The sequence below is a fragment of the Caretta caretta genome, chromosome 1 (assembly GCF_965140235.1).
Source record: "Caretta caretta isolate rCarCar2 chromosome 1, rCarCar1.hap1, whole genome shotgun sequence".
Taxonomy (NCBI): domain Eukaryota; kingdom Metazoa; phylum Chordata; order Testudines; family Cheloniidae; genus Caretta; species Caretta caretta.
In genome coordinates, this window is record NC_134206.1 from 227,834,413 (window position 1) to 227,856,282 (window position 21,870).

Genomic DNA, 21,870 nt, shown 5'->3' on the forward strand with positions numbered 1-21,870 from the left:
ACATACATAATGTGTTGCTCAAGCAACTCTCTAGCGAGAGCTGTGACACTTTCATTCTAAGCCACTTTTTTAAGGCGTATTTTGTCGGCAAAGATTGTTGGTACTGTTTTGTTTGGCTGACTCCGAGTTGTTGGTGTATATGTATGCAAAAGCAAAACTTTTCAGATGGTTTCAATGGTTGGCAGGTGTCTCCCTATTGCCCCACCTAATATGCACCACACACCCATGTGTTAATTTTGCCTTTTTTGCACGGGGAGGAGGTACTTATTTGATGGGTAAAAGATTTGAAGAAAAAAAAGGGGAATGTACAGTTATGGATTTAGGAACCTATTTAGGTATCAAAAAATAAGTGGCCTAATCTTCAAAACTGCCAAGTACCCAACAGTTCTTATCAAGATCAGTAAGGGGTGTTTGGAAATTAGCACTTTTGAGATATATCTTTCCTGGTTCATTGTCTCCCACATATCCCTTCCTAGAATCCTGCACTCTGCATGTCACCTACCATGCACCATTTCATCCTCTGGCTCAGGCGAACAATTTCTACAGCAAGGCCCGATAGGAGGAACATGTCATTTTTATACAAGATATATTTTCATCTTTGTCCTGTTTACATTTATATAACTTATTAACGCCTTCCCCACCTGAAAAAAAAACAACAACCCTAGATACTCCTCTATAAGACCAACAAAACAAAAACGTCGAGTTTGTAGTCCAGCTCATTTTGGAGATCTGACTAGCCAAAATGAATGGGGAATATTTTAAAAAATTGAAACAGGAAAGATTGGTTTAAAAAAAAACAAAACTTATTTTCTGAATTTGAATAAACTTCCCAACACAGAAAAAAATCCTCTCTAGCCAGGAACAAAATAAGGCACACAAATTTGAGGGAAATTGGTATTTTTCAGGTCTGGTGGACAGAAGCTGATGTAAGTGGGGAAATGCTAGAAAACAAGCTTATGTACCAAATAAAATAATTTTAATGTTAGCTATGAAGCAGCTGCATAATATCAACCTCTGATTGCTTGGGATAGAACATATGTTGTCTGCAGAACATGATGTCTAAAGAAAAATACTACACTCGATTCTTTGCAGGCACAATCCCATTACTTGCAAAATAATACAATCCTTAGGCAAAAATTTAAATATTTTGAAAATTAACTAAAATACTGAGACGACTGAATTTCTATTGGTTATTCTTCGTAAACAACAAGGCACAATATTTATGGATTTATCAGGATTTTTCCCTCCTGTGGAGAGACTATTTTTCAGCTATTCTTGCCAATCCTCTTCTTTTATTTGCAACTCCAGTTCCAGGGCAATAAATGATCAATAATAATGGGATTAAAAAATACTGATAATGACTTCTGTGTTTACGTCCAAGAGGGACTTAACTTTAGTGCTAGATATGGCAACCAACTATGACAGCTTTGAGACTGCTGGTCGACTTCGCCTGAAAGCTGAGCAGGGGTCTTTTTACTGTAAAAAGCAAGCATGTATTTTTAATAACAGAAAACACAGCCTACTTGAATAGGAAAACAGTTGACAGAAATCTCTCAGTATGCTTCCCTTTAATTTAGTTCCAAGTTGCCATCTTTTCTAGTAGTAGTCAAGTTCTTTCACTTATCTAAAAGGACTTTTTAGTCGAACTTCAAAAATTCTCCTTGGACAGACAAGAAAGACTATTGTCCATGGACATACTGTAGGGTACCTCTCTCCCATTCTCAGTTTTGCTATCCACTCAACTACCACTTTCTCACTGAGGTATTTCTGAGAGCCTTATAAAAGCAGGTTTCCCACATATAACACAATACGCTTAGTATATCTTGAGTTCTTGAACACTTGTAAATATTCTAACAAGTTTCAGACAGCTACAATACAGTTTAATAGTAACGTACAAAGGCATGATTTTTTTCATTTGCATTTCAAACTAGATTTATCACAGAAGCTTGTTCTTAAAGATTTTTTTAAAAATAAATTAGGTTGTAGTAGCATTGTTTTAATTACAAGGTACTTCTCTCTTCCATCTACACTATTATATTGGAAACCAACATTTCTGACATAGTACGGTGCTCCTCCTGCTAGAAAGAAGCTGGTTATGACTTGTAAAAAAAAGTGTGTAATTTCTAAGTTTAGGTTTTTAGTCTTTTTAAACATGATTATTCCTTTTTTGTGAGTAGAAGTAACTGAAGTCAGTGAGTTAAAGATAATTGTACCATGGGATGTCATATACCTGAGAACTCAAGAAAGCATCAGTAGTTACAAAGTATTTTGCTAAATGTAGGCTTGGTAAATACATTTTTTCCAATCTTCATAGGATAAAGGGTTTTTCAGGTATTTGTATTAAAAAAGCATTAAAAGCTACCTGAAGGTCAGAGACACCCAGATCTGAGGGCAATACCAATTGACATTCCATGAGCAACATAGAGTGAGAAAGCATGAGACGGAGGAGGTATTGGTTCTCCCTGTGATAGGTGCGTTTTATATTAATTACCTATGATTGTCAAGGGGTATTACAGCCAGGGGGGTAATTGCTGTCTGTACTTCTGGAGACAGGGTTAGAGCTGTGCCTTCCTACTTGTATACAATGGGATGGAAAGATGAAAGCAAAATCCCCCACAAACGAATGCGGAAAAACTAGACTAGCAGAGATCTCTACCAGAGATGGCAAAGGCCTCCTTAGCATACCCCATGGGGCATGACAAGGAGGAAGAGACCCTCTTGGACACTCCTCCCTACTCAGCACAAGAAGAAAATAAAAAGACACCCAAAAGCTAAACTCTAAATCACAGTATGAAACAGATAATCTTTATAATTAGCCAACTGCATTTTAAAAATTCACTACTTGTAAGATGTTTTTAAATGGTTGCATTTGATAATTTACGTATCTTAAATATATGTAACTTGTTACCTGGTTGAGCCATTTTTGTCAAAAGACAGGATAAGGTTACAGCTCCATCTATTTTTGTTTCAAAACAATTAAAAACTAGTCAGAAATGCTATTTTTGTTCAGCAAATTTAACTTGGCTTCCAAGGTCCCAGAAGTAAGTAAGTAAGAAGTCCCAGAAGTAAGACTATTTGTCTAAAATAAAATTCACAATTAAAAAATTTAAAAAATAGGAACAGCCCTTGGTAAAACTAGAATAAGTCAAGACATCGAACTCAAACTAAAAATGATCAAAAATAACTGTTTTCTACTACCACCTCCTGTGATGTCAAGTAAGGAGCTATCCTCTGCGAGCACTGAATTCTTAAGTCAATACCATGTATAAGTAAAAGGTCTTCTGAGCAATTCTATCCCATTTCTTGGTAGAGGCAACGTTCACTGTGCAGCAGCAAATTGAGACTTTTAAGAAAACCAGAAAGCTTCAAGAGATTACTGTGATGATCTCTTCAGCTGCTTTACCATCCAAAGGAAGTTTGAGTATATAGGCAAGAGATAACTGTGATTTTATGTACATGAACCAACACATGGCAGCAACTTCAGATTCTAACACAGTGTTCCTGAAGTCTTACCTCATCTTCTGTATTTGCAGCAGCAGTTAATTTGAGCACATCGCGACATTTCTCCTGGAAAAGGCTTGCAAGAAATTCAGCATCTTTCAAGAGCATTGCCATTTCATCACTGGTCATTGAATTTTTCTCACTTATTTTGGCCATTATCAGTTCTAACAAAGTAATCCTGAAATTAAAATGAATAAACGAGTAGGTAAACTTGTTAACTAAATTTACAAAGCCTTCGTTCACCTGTGGTACTAACATCATGTCTGGTTTTCAAAATGCAAAAGAGCTTTAGACAGCAATTAACTTTCACCACACGTTTTGATTAATTTTTACACACAGTTCACCTGAGACAGCCTAGCCAGAAAAGTCTAGTTAAACTGACTTTTAAAACAGCCTGTTCATTTTCTACTTTTGTACCTGACAATGCTATGGTTGTTGCACATGCTACACAATGCGCAGGGAGGGTGGAGAGAAGAATGGTAAAATCTTCCTTTAAAGTTATCTTTAACAGAATACAAAAACATACACAACCTACACTACTTGACAGCATCCCTTTAACTGTGCCTTCATTTACACTTTATTTTGTGTATATAATCTTCTACTAATTCCCTCCTTCCTGATAGAAAACTACAAATAAAAGTGTGTGTTGGAAGGGAGGAGGGAACTCAATAAATCAAGGAAAAAATATACCTTTGTCTATATAGCTATAATATAATTGCCACTAGACAGATTGTAGAAATTCTCCAGTCCACATTAATCATTAAAATTCCCATTGAAAATTATGGAATTATCTGAACTAGCAAGTAAGTGAACAATAAAAAGGCAGTTTATTGCAAAATGTAATTTGGTCATTTTCTCTGATAATTATAGTTTAGTTTTATTTCTGATATATCAATTCACAATGCAAACTTTACACATAAAAAGGAATAAAGATGTCTTCATAATATGACACCTCAGTGCAGCACTCCTGATCAAACCTCTGCTGAGAAGAGTGCGGATTAGCAAGGTTTTACTGTCATTCTCTCATCTTGAGTTTTCTTTATTGAGCACATTCAAGGGCAAGCTCAGAGTTTCCTTTGACTAAAATATTTGGAATTCAGATGTGAGGACTGACATTTAAAATCAAAATTAAATTTGCATTTGAACTACTCCATACAGTTTAATGTGCCAAGTGAGTTGTCACAATGAAGGGGAGAGAGATTTTTTTTCCAATGGAAAAGAATGGTCACAACTCTATTAACCCCGAAAAAACAACTGACCAAGGAAAAAGGCAGGCAGTTTTTCCCAAGTTAATCTTGATATCTCACTAATACAGTGAAGCCTGTTTCAAGCAACCATTCAAGGGACTGTGAAAATCCTTTTAATGAATGTGGTAGGGAACTGTACTCAAGACATGCGGGATAAGCTGAAGTGGTCACAGATAGGAGGTTGTCAGATAAGGATAACTTCATAGATTTCACTATAAATCTGATGAGGCCCCATCACAAGATAGTTGTACCATTTAAGGATAAGGTAGGGGAACGCATTCCCACCACACTTCCCCATCCACAAACTACCAGAAGCCAGTTGCCCAACGCCCTCAACTCTATGTGAATAATTGGTCAATTCCCATTTTCGGGGCAACCATGCTAAAAGCTGTTTTCCATCACCCATTGAAAAAAATGACCAGATTTTAGATTGAGTTTAATTGGGTTAATATGCATGTCTAAGGAGTCAAGTCATTCACAGATTTTATGGACAGAGGGAACTATTACTATCTGACCACCTGCATAACCCACACTATAGAATTTCACCCAGTAATTTTTGCTTCAAGTCCATAAACTTGGGTTGAACTTGAACATATCTTTTTAGAAAGACAACCAATCTCAATTTACAAAGATTTTGAGTGATGGATACTCCACCACATATCTTGTTAAATTGTTCCAGTGGTTAATTACCTTCACCGTTCAAAACATACACCTTATTTCCAGTTTGAATTTGTCTAGCTTCAACTTCCTACCACTGAAGCTCATTATGTCTTTGTCTGGTAGATTAAGGCAATGTCTACTATTAGACGTCTTCTCATGTAGGTACTTAGGAAAGTAATCAAGTGACACTTCTGAACTTTTCTTAGATAAGCTAAATAGACTGAGCTTCTTAAATCTCTCACTGTAAGGCAGGTCTTCCAGACCTGGAATCATTCTTGTGGCTCACTTCTCAGCTGTGATATACTGAGGACTGTGTTGGAATCATAAACTATGCGTTTAAGAATAGGGTGGGGCACGGAGAATGGTTCCTGATCTTGCTTGAAGGCCAGGGGATTGTGTGTGGAAGTGTGCAATCAGTGTCATTCTGGAAAAGGCCAACCCAAAACAGGGTGGAGTGACTGTGCCTCTGTGTCTCATGGAGCAGCTTGCTTTGACTCTTGCTTGTTGTGATTACTACGTGTTATCATTGTATCCTTCCAGAAAGACTATTTTATGTTTTTTATCTAACTTCTCTGTTTGATGCCATTTGAACCTTTTTAATTTGAACCTTTTCCAATACAAATTTTACCCAGTTCTTCCTGATTTCACCTTACTGGCAAGGACATTATGCAACTGCTACCATAAAGAGTTAGCAACAATCAATGTAACAGTGCTGCCTTCTAGAGTTTGTAAACGAACGATAGCATTAAAAGTGAGAGCAACCACCAGTGTTAAATCTGAAACATAGCTATTACTAGGTTCAATTCTGTGTGAACATTCTATAGTATGTGTTATGCAGGTGCTTAGATCCTATTAGTTCTCTCTGCCTATAAAGAGATCTATGAATGACTTGAATCCTTAGATATGCATATGCTTGAGGATATTGAACTCGGTAACCTCCTCAGTCTAAAATCTGGTCATTTTTTCAATGGATGATGTCAATTCTACTCTGAAAGACACTCAAAAAATAGCATTGTTGAGTTCTATGAAAGTAAATGGAGCATATTTGATATAGAAAATATTGAGAGACGCTGAGCCAACAATGGGTGAGGTAATATCTTTTATTGGATCAACTTCTGCTGGTAAAAGCAGTTTTCAAGCTTACACAGAACTGTTCTTCAGGTCTGGGGAAAGTATTCAAAGCACCACAGCTAAATACAAGGTGGAACAGATTATTAAGCGTAAGGAGTTAACACACATTGCCAGAAATAATTCAAGGTGAAACGGGCAGTTAACACTTCTGCAGTCATAGGACAAAGAATGGTCAGTGGGCCATAAATCTAGTGTCTTTACTGAGTCTGTGATTTTTAGCATCTAACAAAGACACGAATTTAAGCTCCGAGTCTCATCTTTTGAAAGTGTTGTGCAGGTTTCCTTTGAGGGCAAGGACTAAGAGGTCAGATACTAAGTGATCGTTTTGTGAAAAGTGTTGGTCCATAGGTGATCAGGTGTTTCTGTGTGAATTCATTCAAGAGTGTAGGGATTGTCTTGTTTCATCCACACAGTTCTTAGTGGCATGGATGAGGTGAACCACATGTTGTGACAGGTACATGTAGGACCCAGAGATCTTGAAAAGTGTGTTGTGGGGAATATTAATCATCGTAGCAGTGGAGATATGTCTGCAAGTTTTGCATCTATTATGGAAGGGGCTGGTGCTACTTTAAGTTGGTGTGTCTTCATTTGTGGGGAGTTTGCTTCTGATGATGAGCTTGGGGAGGCTGGGGAGTTGTTTGAAGACCAGAAGATAACATATGAGAAAAGATGACAACTAAAAAGAGGTTAACTGCCAGCCCTGTGAATTTAACCTCAGATCTTTCCTTCTCGTGCATCTTCACTAATAAAGGTTTTGCAAGGTAAGCTAGCCCTCAGTTAGACTTCTCCAACACTGATGTCTTCAAATTACATCTTAAAGGGGCTGGTACAACTTATAACATCACAACTTACTAAAGACGTAAAGGGGTAGAATACAGTTGACTATCCTTTAGAAATTTTGGCTCTGCAGTACTAATCAGAGTAAAAAGTAATTAAAAAGCTCTTATGTTTATTACTACCAGTAAGCAGATAGGACTCTGAATACAGCAAAGCCGTATGTATGTTGAATAAGGGTGATGCAATTTATACTAATTAACTTTTCAGAATATAACTTGGCTACTTTGGTAACTGTTTTACTGCTGATAATTTTACTAAGGTTTGCACCATTCACTGTGATGTGCTTCTGTGTCCTTTCAAATAAAACCAAAACAGCAAGATGCAAATAATTGAAAGTTATATTCAAATTCTTGAAGGTTGGTTGGTTGATTTAATTTAAGAACAAACAAACAAAAAACAGAGTGAAAAGAATAAAAAAGGATTAAAGGGAAACTGGAAGATCTCTACAGGAATAAAAAGATTCGATATGAAGGAGATGATTTACCTTTAAAAAACAGATAACATGGTAAATATGTACACTTTAGTTTAAAAAAAATTCTAACATGCAATTAGTTTATAAAACTAATTAGTGTTGTGCACGTTCTACACTAACTTGTCTTAAAGAAACGTTTCTATTAAAATTTCTGCAAAATATTTTTGAGAGTAGCTGTGGAAGTCTCTGGAATTTGACAAAATGCCAACAGGTTTCAACTGACTCTTAAAGAAAATCTTTTAGCATATTATTGTTGCAGAAACATCCAACTACAATCATCAACAGAGAAATGGTTAACAAACATTTAAGTGTAATCATTAGTTTTCAGACCTAGAATATCACTGAGATAGATGGGCAGTTCAGACTACTCAGCGCTACTGTTGCAGGCTATCTGCAGACTTAGGCACACATCACCATATTGAGTACACTCAGTTAACATTTGAATGATTTTTCTTCATAGCTATAAATGGCAGAAATGTATTTTTTAATTGAAATTTGAGATTCTGGGGCTCATTTCCACAGCAAGCAGGGCAACTCTTTGGCAAGTGCCTCAGCATTACAAGTGCATTGGGTCCTGATTACAGAAAATACCTTGACTAGTGCAAATACTGCAGTTCTCCAATTGCATAAACTTTAGTTCTCTAAGACAACGGGCAAGTTTTTAAGGGCCACCACTAATTTGTGTACCAGCAAATGCTATCAACATAGTTAATTTCCTGTAAACAGATTTTAAATAAGTATATTTAATGTGAAATATACAGGTAACAGAGAGTTTGTATGTATTTGTAAGCTTAAACTGTCCTCCCAGACACCTCAATATTGCATCCATTCTGTCCTCATCCATAAAGTCAGCTTTAATGGACACCCAAGGTGGCACCCTTATGGTGAAGTCTCTCTGACTTGTCTCACAATGAGACAACAATGCCCCTGTGTTCTGGTTTACAATGCCTCTTTTCTGTCCAGCTAATGGCAGTCAGAACATTTTTACATGCACTGGACTTTTTCTCTCTTTGGCCATGTGTGACAGAGAATACACTCTGAAATATGATATAAAGGGAATTATAGGCATAAGATTCAATAGCAGAGTTCTGAGATCTTAATAATATTAAAGACCTTACAAAATACTTTGCAGCACATTTACTAGTACATTATATAGAACTCTTAAATTAAAACGAACTAACCATTTTCAGATGAACTATCCGCACACACGGATTAATTTTCCTTTTTTTTAATTAGTTTGTTAACTTTGCTTGCTGATTTGCAGAATTCTTGTGATTCATAATAGGTGTAATAAGTGCACTGAAAATGTTTATTCGGTAGGTTGACCAGCTATAGCAGCATAGCACCTTACCATAACAAGTCACATGCTACAGATGGAATGTGGCAGTCCTACACCCTTACACAAACTGACGAATCAAGCAAACTTTTCCACTGCTAAAACTAAAAATTAACACTAACTCAGAACCACATAATCCCATAAAATAAATAAATAAAAATCACTAGTTATACCTTCTCCCCCCCACAAAAAAGCCTGAGGTTTAAAATACTCACTTTCCTTCCCCACTGATTATCTGAGTAGGGACTCCCTGGTTCTGGAGGAGGTAGGAGATAAGATGCTATTCTTCCCCATTCTGTCAGCCCCTCCACTGCCAGGCACCATCCCTGCTCCACCTAGTCTCCTGCCCTTCTTATAGTCTTCTGTCTTAAACCTGCCCCTATATTTTTGCTCTCTTTCAGTTATAGGTCTCAAGCCATCCCATTCTCCCAATCTCCCTGCCTTTTCATAGTTCTCTGTCCAGTTTTTAAGTCATACTGCCCAGGGAGCTGCCATCTTCCCTGAGGGCAGCCTAACAATAGTCCCATGGAAAACAATGAAGAGACGGGTGGCCACGTCTACAGTATCTTGCACCTGCAAAAGCGATAGGAGATGGTGGTCAACCTAATTCATGCAATCTTGTGGCTTCTGTCCCACTAATGGTAATGGGAAGGATAGTGGCAACTTTTAATAAGGGCAAAATACATGCAATGTAAAGTGCACAGGACCATGAGAAGCTCAAGCTCTCCTCTCTAAACCACGTCTCCCCTGCTTACATTGCAAGATTCTCAAGAGTTAATAATTCTAACCTTAAGTAAATTTTACACTTTCCCCCTTGTAAAAAAACAGAGTCTTTATAGATGCAACATGCTTGTTTTGTTTTTTCTAGACTCAAGTTTTCAAATGTGCAATGAAGATCTTAAAAAGTATTAAGTAATCATAAGCAAATACACGCCTAATTTTCAACTGTTCAGACTGAAGCACACCAACTACAGTAAATCCATTCTATCAGACTTCCTTTTAATTTCTAGTTATCACAACTGTGGTATGAACAGCTGAGCATATTTCAAATGAAGCAGGGTGCGGTGCTCTTATGAAATCAAGGCACAAGCATGAAACCTTGCCTTTAATTTTTTTTTTTTTTTTTTGTATTTCTTTATTGAGTAATGGCGCCAACCTGGATTCTGCAACCCTACATAAATCACTGCCAGTTGTGGCTAAGCTGTAATGTTAACCAACCAATTTAAAACCATTACTGACATAGAAACATGTATTTAGAGATGATGTGCCAGCTACAAAACCACACAGTTTTTCAAACATGTGAACAGGATACTGTATATGGAATGCTAAATACTAAAAGCCACATTGGTTTTTGGGGTTACCTTTCCTGATTGCTCAGTTTGGCATACATGACTTTTACCAGCTCTGGACATTTCAGCAAATGGTCTGTAACAATCAAGAACCTAAAGAATAGAAGAAAAAAGCATTACTGGTTTTACAGTGAAAATGTAGTTATTTCACATTTACTCTATACCTGTTTATATTACTCTTTTGGATGTTTGTAATTTTAAAAAGTACATGGCTCCTTTCATGTTACTAGTGTTACCTGCTAACTGATACGAACAGCCAACACACCTAATTATTCATGTTCTAAATACATCTTCCACTAAGTACAGACCAATCTGCATCAATGCAACTCAGATTTACTCAACAATTGAAGGAAAGCTGGACAAGTCTTTTTCCAGTTATAGAAAAGAAAAATCTTACCATAGTTCAAGTAATAAAACATCAAACCAAGTCTTTATAGACCTCAGCAAAAAGCCAAGAATGAAAATTGTTATACCATTCATCTCAGAAGCTAAGCTTCTAAACCTAACAAATAATCAAGAGAATTGTGCTACTTAATTCTTTTTTCTCTTAAAAAATTCTAACAACTCAGAAACAAAGGGACACTGATTTTTTCATGGTGAAGGAGTAAACTACTAGTCTCAGGTTAGCAAGAAAACATCTCTGTTGTATAACAAGATCCTAAACCAATATTAGAAACTAACTTTTGGAAACTGCCAAGCAGTGACTTACAGCTACAGTTATCTTTGTACTAATGCCCACATTACCAAACTGACTTTCTAAGCCTTACCTGTACCAATAACTCATCCAGTGTAATGTGTACCAACTATACGGTAAAATGGTGACCTCAATAAATTCACCATATTCACTATCAAGTTACTTGGCTCTGCAAACACACTAGTTGAACATGTTTATTTTCATATCAAATTTCTAGCAGCACTGACAGCATGCTACATATATATTTAAACATGCAGCATTATATACTTACTGTAAATAGAGTACATTTTATTCAACCCTTGATTACAAATCCAAAATAATTAGACTGAGTCATATGACAAACACAGGATATCTTGAAGACCACAAGATGGACTATTGAAAAAGGCAGCCAACTCCCTCTCCTCCCAACTCTCCCTGCTCCACTTTACATAAAAGTTGCAGGGGTGATCCACAGCAGCTTGTGTATTCAATACATAGGTGCCCTGAAAAACATATGGAACTGCTCCAGCCTTAATAAAAAGTCTGTTTGGAATACAAAAACTCAACCAAATCTGGAGCAACCAAAGAGTACAAGGTCCCATGACATCTATGGGTTTTACAACCCATGAGCACATATTCTATTTACTGAGGAATGTGAATTTTTTTGGGGGGGCGGGGGGGAGCCACATTTTATAATGGAATGGTTTTTATTATTTGTGCATATAATGGAGGAAAACAGTACCACTGTAGGTAAATACAAGATTTAAAATGTTGGGCGGTTTTTTTTTTATAATGTCCATTTGCACAGGACTTTTTCAACAGCAAGCTGGAATTAGTAGACTTTCGGGCCCTTGAACCTTATTGCTCCACACAGTCAATACTGCAAGGGACATTTCTAGCCTTGGATAGCAGAGAATGACATAATTGTGAGGGTCTGATGTCTTCATCAATCAACATGATGACATGCTGGTGCCATGATATTCAATGGGAGTTCTTTCCATGGCCCCAGAGGCAACTAGTAACGGTAAGAAAGCTATCTATTGCTTAAACTTTTTGCTGTAGCTGCACTTAAAAACCACACAGGACCAGAAGTGATGGTAAAGAAATCTGGGACCTCAAAAGAAGAAAGCACAATAGATAGAAGTATTATGTACAGAAGACTCTATGCTGCAGTTTAACAAATGACAGATTTTTATGATAATACAATCATGATATATTTTGTAAATATGCATTAACAATTATGTATAAGTGCTGATCATATGCATGGCTATAGTAAATCTCTACACAGTAATGGAATAATTTACATGGTTTTAGTACACAACTCCCACTGACCAAAACTGAAGTCTTGCACCTAAATCCCCATTATGCATATGCACACCACTATGACTGACTGCATCTCTGTAATCACACCCTACATACTATTGTAATAATCTTTGTACACAATATGTCTTGTGAAGTATCATTGAAAACTAATATCTTGCTGGTCAATAACATCTTGATGAAGTGTGTGTAGCAACATCATATGTAAAGTTACAAAGCTGAAATTAGGTCTGAAGTGTGTTCACCACACAAGTCTGGGAAAACCAGATTTTCGAAGACAAAGGACAACCTGACACCTCTAGTTAGGTCAAAGTTGATTGCTGGGAACATGTAAGAATTTCACCTTGAACCCAGTGTAGTCTGTTTTAAAGCTTTATACTTGTACTCATTTAAAACCTCTCTTTGTAATTTGACTTGTTTTATTCTTTAATCAGAAAGAATCTGGTGTTGTAAACTGAGTGGGTAACTAGGGTAGCAAACTGTTGTATACTGATCTCCTTAGAAGAGCGATGGACCTACTATATCTGAACTGTGCAGTAGAAGGCTTGATAGTGCAGAACACATGGGGTTTTTTGCGGGGGGGTGGGGTGTGGGGGTGGGGAGGGAATTCAAGACTAGGAGTGGGTTGGGCCACCCTGCAAATAGTAACCTAAGCTGCTGGAACCCAGAGTGTGGCTACCGTGCTGCTGACAGCCTGTTGGGGTCACAGTTGCTGAACCAGGGTTGTGGCTATACACAGTCACTCAGAGTGTGACCTGCATACTGGCAAGCTATTTGTGAGTGACCTATGTGGGAACTACAGCAGCAAAACATTGTGAGGCATCCCAAGTTGCAAGGCAAAGGTGACAGGCCCTCACTGGTCTCGACTGGACCCCAGAATATCAACCACAGAGGTATATTTTCCTCAGTCCATACATGGTTCCCAAATTGTAAACTCCCAAGAAATTTAAGTAACCAACAAAACCTGAAACACATGGACAAGCAAGAAATCCATTTTCAGACTTTCTGAATAGCAACATCAGCACCAAAGGATTTGCATTTTAATAGCTCACAATACACCAAAATAGGACTGTCTTATTCTGATGATTAAGAAATCCACAAAACAGTAGCTGAATTTGCTTTTATGAAAATGTACTTCCCACAGGTGGTTTTAGCCTCATGTGAAAATCTCTTCCACCAGTGGGATACAACAAAATTGCACTCGAGGAAATATGTTTTATGTTCAGATTTTCAGTTCTGCAGTTAAAGGTTAAATCCACACTTGTAGGCTTTTCAGTTTATAATTCTGCAGGGCAATTTGCTTGGATTTTTGTTGTATACTTAAAATCTGTTAGTACTTGAGGCCTGTCTACACATTGCACCAGCAAAGCACACTAGAGGACTATGATTTGTAGTGCTCTCTAATATGCTGTGGTCTAACTCCTCTGTGTAGACCCTGCTGGCATACTCTAAAAGGTATCTAGTTCACACTGATGTAGAGTGACTGAATTAACACACTCTACGTACCTTTTAGAGCATGCCAGCAGGATCTAAATGGGGCAATTAGAGCAGTATGTTAGTGTACTGTACAAATCACACCCCTCTAACATGCTTTGCCATGCTGTGCAGATAAACCCCTACAGGGCTGAAAAGAAATCACACTCCTAATGTGCATTAATCAATAAAGTATAAGCATTCCAACTTTGTACAGGTCCACTCTCCCCTCGATGCATGCTAGTCCTCTATACATTGCTAGGAGACTAGAGGCCTAAAGAGCAAAGTACAAAGATGCACAGCCCGTATTTTGGACCTTTCTGGAATGTGTTTCAGAAAGTGGTTTTACGGATTCAGCTTATAAATATGGACATAGCAGTTCTGTTTGTCTTTCTTGATCCCAAAAGTTAAAATTTTCATTCATATCCCCAGATATCTCCACCACCACATTTAGGTTCTTTCTCCTCTTCCCTGTCCTCCCACATTGCCATTAACTCATATAGAGTACATATAAAAATACTGGAGTGCTAACATACTTGAAGCACACAACACCGAAAGAGGTATTGGGATGAGGAGGAAGAGAGGCATGCACAAAGGCACACGGAAATGCCTTTACGCTGCTGCTATGCCTGGAGATTTTGGTGGTAGTGAAACAGGAAAAAAGAAAGAAAAGTTAAGATGTAAAGACTCGCCACTCTTCTGTTATTGTAGTCTTAAAAAAAGAGCCCACAAGCCTCCCCGCCACGCAGTGTAAAATAAAAAGGTGTTTGTTTATGACTTGCTAACTGAATATCAGGCATTTCAGATGCACGCACTGTGCTTCAGAAAGGTTTAATTGTGCTCAGAGCCCAACAGCAGAACCACTGGGATAAACTGGTGATCACTGCAATTTAGTAAAGGAAATGGTGAAAATTAGAGTTGTTATATAAACAGAATACAGCAACAAATGAATAGTGTTAAATATGCCAATTTCCTGGGCTGTCTTTAGATTAAGTGTTTGGCTAATATCCTAAAAAACTCAAATTCTCACAAGGTGATAAACATAGGAGATGTTCTGTTCAAACTCTTACAATTGCACAAGGGATATATTGTACCAAACTAAGTTTGAGAGGTAGCCAAGATGAAATGGTATAAGCCACATTTATGCCCAGTATATGCTAAACATGCCAGATGAGCAATGAGTTTGGTCCAACCAAAGCTGGGTGTAAGCAATGAACTTTATCATAAAATGTAGTGCTCCAGATTTAAGTCAATTTGTATTCATTAGCAACCCTACAGAGCAATGTCTTGCACGTCAGAAAATGGAATGATGGCGATCCTCTTCTTACCACTCTATATTAAATGTTTCATCTTCAAAAGAAGACTTCAGTGAGAATACATCACATTATTTGTATCATTATAATTCAAACCAAAATACTTAGGAATGGAATAGTAATTTTTTCCATAGTTTACTATGTGTTTGAAATGTAGCATTTGTACTGACAGGGTAGACCATCCAAAGTTTGAAGAGATGGAGTTCATAAATTCTCTTCCTCTGTCCAGTCTAAATCTCCAACCACTAATGAAACCAAAAAACATAGTGCCTCACTAGCAACTCTTAATAGGATTTTCAAAATCCTTTTAAATTTATACCCTTTGCGCAAAGACATTTGAGGAACAAAAGTATTCGTTGGCTTTGCATCAGACTAATACAATCTATTTTTAAAAAATCAATTTACAGAATGAAGTTATTTAATGGCAAATTAAATAAATGTGCCCTCCTCACACAACCTTCTAGACCAGATACTCAACCCCACCCATCAAGGTACTTCTCTCTTACCAAAAGCACAGGGGAAAAATATTAATGTGCTAGTGTATACACAATACCTTGCAGTACTATAATTTTGAGGTAACACAGGCAGAGATCACAATAGCACACATAATATCTGTTCCTCAGAGAGGGATCTTCATAAGAAACATAACGCCTTGAATAATCTTTTAAGTCTAGAAGACAAAAGTTCAGATTAACTTTTATATTTGTTTTGGTTCTGCTGCTGAATCACAGAGTTTGTCTTTACAGTTGGAGAGAGGGTCACACGCTTTGTCGCTTCTGTAGACTGAGCTCATTACACACATCAGGGGCTCATTGCATTCCTGCACTTCCCCCCAGTTCCCCCCGATATGAACTACCCTTCCAGGCCCCTCTATTTCAGGGACTCCCTGAACCCCTACCCCTACCCCACCCTCATGCCAGGTGCTCTATTTGTCCATGTCATGCTCTGTGCCCCTCAATTTCCCTTGTGACTGCTCCTGTCTAAGCCTACCTGTGTCTAGAAAGGCGCATACTTTATTGCTTCAGTAGGCCAAAATTCCCAAGCACACCAAAGGCTTCTTGCATCTCTCAATTCCCTTCCATCCCCAGCTTCTTATGTGTTAACCTCCCCTCCACTCTTCCATCCTCCTCTGGGACCACAAGAAGGGTGTTATATGGGCATGTATTAATGGCTGTCATCCATTGGTTCTGCGATCAACAGACAATTATAGACCTGGTCAAAGCTGTGGACTTTGATAACCACACATGAGGGGCTCTACAGGTCTCCCATTTTCCTCTTGAGGTTTTCACTAAAAAATTAGCAGGATTCTGCCAACTGATGCACAGAACATTTACTGAAATTTTGGAACTGATCAGATGTGGTTTTCAAAAGTTATCATGTACATCCCACACAGAGAAATATCATCAAGAGAAGTGGAAGGCCTCAAACCGTTATCTATACTTGACATTTTTTGGAAAGAATTTGTTAGGTTAGCCTAAACACATTTACCATGAGTACCTGAAATAATTGTTGCTGGTATAGGTTTAAGGGAAGTAAACGCAAACCCCATATTTAAAGAGATATTTGTGGAATTACTCTAAAACTTCTGGAGATCTTCCCCCCACCACCCCTTTTTACTACCATATTTTTCACTCATCTCATAGTGGTTTTCGGATACCTAAATAGGACACAAAATGATCTGGCTTGTGACCTGTTCTCTCCTCAAGGAAGAAGCATAACATGATCAACATTGGAAGAAGCAGAAAGGAAAAGGTTCAGACTACTAATTACGACAAATTTCTTCTCACATAATTACTAGAACATGGAACAGCCACTAGATATTATGAGAGTGCTAACACTTAAATTCATTCATGCCAAGATGGAAATTCTGCATACTTTAAAAAAATTACAAAATCAAATGAAGAATTCCTGGTCAACCTTCTTATAAAGGTATCAGATGGACCAATGGCTCTTGCTATCCATAAACTGTATGTTTGTATGTATATCTTGAGTTCTGGCCTGCTCTTTCCCTACTGTGCTAGAACACCACCAAGAATCTGCATATTCTCAGTGACTGACTAGGGTCACTGCTTTTTGATTTAACATTTGAATTTGATAGGAACCAGAAGGAGCTTCTTAGTACATCCAAGTTGGGAACAACATTATTCTCAACTGGAGAATTTCCATGAGGTGTCACATCCGAAACTCAAATATCTGTGGAAAGAGGAATGTTCCCCTCTCACTTTTCACAAGAAACGATACAATAAAAGAAGTGAAACAAGACAATGCAAGATCCAGCTGTGCACCTTGATTTATTGGAGAAAGGTTTTCTAAAATTGCTCTTGAATACCAGGGCAATCCTACTGCAAATAATAAGTAACTGTTATAGCACTACAACTAACTAAATGTTTTCCAATGGTCAGTAGCACTTAAACCCTCAGTTGCCTTTGGAACCTGCATCCTGTGATAGCATGCCAACTTTCCAGGAATGAGACACAAAATTGTTCTCTGGAGAGTACAAGCCTAATAGAGGGAAGAGAAAGAAATACTCTAATTTGTCAGAGAAGAGACTAACTGCCAGTTCACAAAAAAAGACAGGAATGGTAAAATTTTCTGATTTATATACTACATGCATACTATATAAGGCACTAGATTCAGCACTCTACTGCACAGCTCTGTCTTTCCCTTAGTCTGCCTCAACGGGTTAGAGGCCTGCCCACAGCAGCAGTGCTTTCTGCCCATGCTTATTTCCGTGGGCTAGGACTAAATAACTCCAGGAAAATGGGGAAGGGGAGCCCCACAACCTAATCTTTAAACTCACCATTGAACTGTGGTTTAAAAGAGAGTGGATGTTCAAAAAATCCTTACTTTCAGTGCCAGACAGCTGACCACACTTTCACATATTTTTTTCCAGAGAGGCCAAGAAGTGCACTACGCCTTTCCATTTAAAAAAAAAGGAGAATTTCTGTTCTTTGCCCTTCACCGTCAAAAATGCAATCCCCACACTTGAAAAACAGACATATTCCCTCCCCGCCCCAACACACACACACACAAAAAGTGATTGTATGAACTGTACTCCCATCTCTAATGGAACCACCAAAGCATTTATAGAATAAACAACTTTTAGAATACACATTGGTCTTGGTCAGGATGAATTATAATGTAATTTTGTACTACTTTTTCCTAATTATTTTAAAACACATATGTATGCAGGTTCAAGATTTTAAAATCAATCTCATATGGCATCCTATGGTGGTTTCTTCTACATATAGTAGCTTCCCAGCTGCATAACACATTTTTCTGCTGTTGATTACTGCAAGCCAAAAGAAGAAGAAAAACAATCTGATTTCTTAAAGACGCTTCAATTTTCCAGAGCCTAAGGCATGGCTTTCTGAGCTGTTTGCATGTAAAGAAGAGTTTAAAAGGAAAAACAACTCTAGCAAGTCCATTCGTTGTACTCTGCACTGACTTGAAGCACTAACTCTTACTCGTGACTTCTCTTCTCCCCTGCCCAGAGAGGAAGAAGGGTGTGCTACAAAGTAGTAGGATCGTATGGGTGGAGTTAGAGAGTACTTGCATCACTGAACAGTATTTCCTCCAGCTGATACAGAAATAGCATTGACTTTTTAAGGAAAATCCCATCCAGTTCCCACCTGGTGACTTTAGAGAGGTAGGGTTTGTTGCAAGAAATAATCAGGAGAAAAAGAGTCTTATTTTATGAAATAAATATTTCTGCTTAAAATGTGTTAAAATACGTATTTGACTTGCTTAATGTATAAGTGTCAAGATTTAAACTTAAGGGTATGAGTGATACCAATATACAATTAAAAATATTCAGCAAAATAAATTATACTCTACAGGGCTAGAAATATCTATTGGCCCATTCATCCAGAACAAGTGGACGGGAGAGTGGGTGGAGACAACAGGTGAAGAGGAGAAGCCATGATGTAAATCATATTGAAAGATTGAGTTGCAAGTTATTCCACCATAGTGAATAAAGGAGGATGAAAAGAAGAAGGTAAAAGTGGGGGAAGTGGAAAAGACTGTGCTTATAGGTTTAAAACTTTCCACAGACAGGAAAGCTCATTATAGGGAACACTGGTCCCCTGGGCAACAAATCAGAGACAGGCCCTCCCACAAGGGAGCACGCACTAGGCATTAGTACTCCTCGGGGAATTCTGTGCCACTGAGCACATCCAGAATTCATGTACCATGCAGAATTCCCCACCCCCCGGCCAGAAAATACATTCTGCTGGAAAGATGCTGCAGTTACTCCTTTCGCCTACTAGGGGCCATGGTGGCACCAGAACAGAGAGTAGCCACTCCTGGGCAGGAGCAGCCCTACCTGCACACAGGGAAGGACAAGAAGCTACCTTCCTCACCGCACGCATGAGGCACGGGATATGGGGATGGACAGCATGGGGCACATGGCGGGGGTCACAGACAGGGGTTCAGAAGAGCTACTGAGGGGTGCAGATGGGGGAGCAGGCTGAATGGGAATGGGATTACAGGGCCACATGGGGACAGGGCAGGGATTGCAGGACCATATGGGGACAGGGAGGAGGGGTGGTTGATTGGGGGTACAAGGCGACATGGAGACCGGGGAGGGAGGTGCAGAGACACATTGGGGGAGGGACTGGCTGATGGGGGGTGGAGGGTCACATGGGGATGGGGGAGAAGGTGGCTGAGTGGGGGTGCAGGGACACATGGGGAAAATGTGCCTGACTGAATGAGAAAGGCTAGGGGTCAACCAGGGTCTACATGGTGGAGGCTCCCTAACAATCCCTCCCCACCCTCCAAAAAAACCCCTGTTGCATACTTCTCCCACGCACACCCAACAACCCTTGAAATTCACACACAGGCTCCTTTCCAGTAATTACTTCCCTCTCTCTCAGCTCCCGTTACCCCTGACTCTCTCAAGCCTTTGCACTGCTTCTAAGGGGTGCAGGAAACATGTTTCTGTATTGTAGTTTAAATGAATTATTACTCAGAGATCTGTATTAATGTATCTCGTAAGAAATCTATTTGTCAAAAAACATTTCCTGAATCTTTTTTGTCTGTATTGTTACAGACAATTACTGACTGATATTTTGAAAAAAATTACTACAAGAATTGAAATGGGTGTGATAATATTGTATTATTTTGACAAATAAAATATGCAGAATTTTAAAATATTATGTGCAGAACTTTTAATTCCCCCAAGAGAAGGCATCAGGGAGCCTGGATTGAGAGCTCCAGGCAACCTCCCTCCACTAACACATTGCAATACAGGTATTTTAAGCCCTAGCTATCAAATAAATGTTTAAGCCCTCACACTAGATAGCAAATGCTCTTTTCAGACAGAGGACCAAGATAGAAAATACTGCTGGAAAACAAGAGCTTTTATTGTACAGCTGGGCTTTAGCAAAGAAAAGTGATAAAGATCGTATAATTCTGTTAACGCCATTCGTCAAATTGAACCAAGGAAAGTTAGGTTACTAACCTGCAACTGCAGACCTATTGCCCATGCAGATCCACACTCTTTGAAGCATAAGTATGTCCTTCATCACCACATGTCCTGGAAAGATCCTGAAGGCAGCAACCAGTAGGGCTTTGTACAAGCTCAACTGCAGTTCCACACATTCAGGGCCAGACTATATACATTTCAACAACATTCAGCCCTGAAAGCACTCAGTTCTTTCTTATGCTTCAAAATGTCAGCCAAAGGCTATGAAGTGGGTGACAATACTGCAATGGTCCTCACTCGGGGTCTGGTTGGGGAGCGTGGCTTAGTGGTCACAGCTGCAACCCCTGACATTCAAGGAGGTTGTGCGGAGGAGATCCCAAGCCCTCCTGCTCCACCAGGCTCCAACCCACAGCCTTTTAGGCTACCAGTAGTCTGGCAAACAGGGCTGCTTAAAGCTATCCTCCCTGGGCCCCTTCCTCTCATCCCACTGACCTCCCCCCCGGGGTCAGCTTAGTCTAAGGCCTTCCCCTGGCGGAGAAATCCAAACCAAAAGTAATAAGAGGGAGTTACCAATGTCCACGGTCCCCAGGATACTTTCCTCCCTGGTTGTCTCTGGGGTGGGTCTTCCCTTCCCTCACAGAGGGCACCTTTGGGCAGCTGTATCAGAGCCTTCAGGCTTCCCTCTGCTCTGTGCTCCTAGAGCTGCCGGCTGCAGGTCTGCTCACCTCCAGCTGGCCACCCAAATGAGCTATTGTAATTCCCTGCCTTTTAATTCCTCCAGCAGATGGAGCATTTGCTGCAGGTGTGGCAGGGCAGGGCTGACTGAGCCCAAAATAATCCCATAACACCTTGTTGCCCAGTATGAGGTTTGTACACCCCATCACACATACATCTGCCCCGGCAACGTTTTGGAGAACTCCAATTACAGATAGAATTGCCTCTGCAGATCACCACTCTCAGGAGACTGACCAGAAGTAGCAGATCCCAGAAAAGGAACAAGACTAAAGGACTGGTCACCACAAACAAGTACACTGTGAAACTTGTGTAGATTAGGAAAATGAGAGGCAGTTTAAAAATGCATTACCTAACAAGTTAATTCACACTATTTCAAATACCAGTTAGCACAAAGTATA

General features: G+C 39.0%; 1 protein-coding gene across 4 annotated transcripts in view; it reads right to left on the bottom strand.

Annotated features, from left to right (window-relative positions):
- Positions 1–21,870, bottom strand: part of ATXN10 (ataxin 10) — a 159,779-nt gene that overhangs the window by 67,627 nt on the left and 70,282 nt on the right. For all 4 annotated transcript variants that reach the window (XM_048824729.2, XM_075121209.1, XM_048824690.2 and 1 more), the window contains 2 exons: positions 10,546–10,626; positions 3,514–3,679 (listed from right to left, as the gene is read on the bottom strand). In XM_048824729.2, the coding sequence (XP_048680686.2) occupies positions 3,514–3,679; positions 10,546–10,626 (247 nt within the window). The remainder of the gene's footprint in view (positions 1–3,513; positions 3,680–10,545; positions 10,627–21,870) is intronic.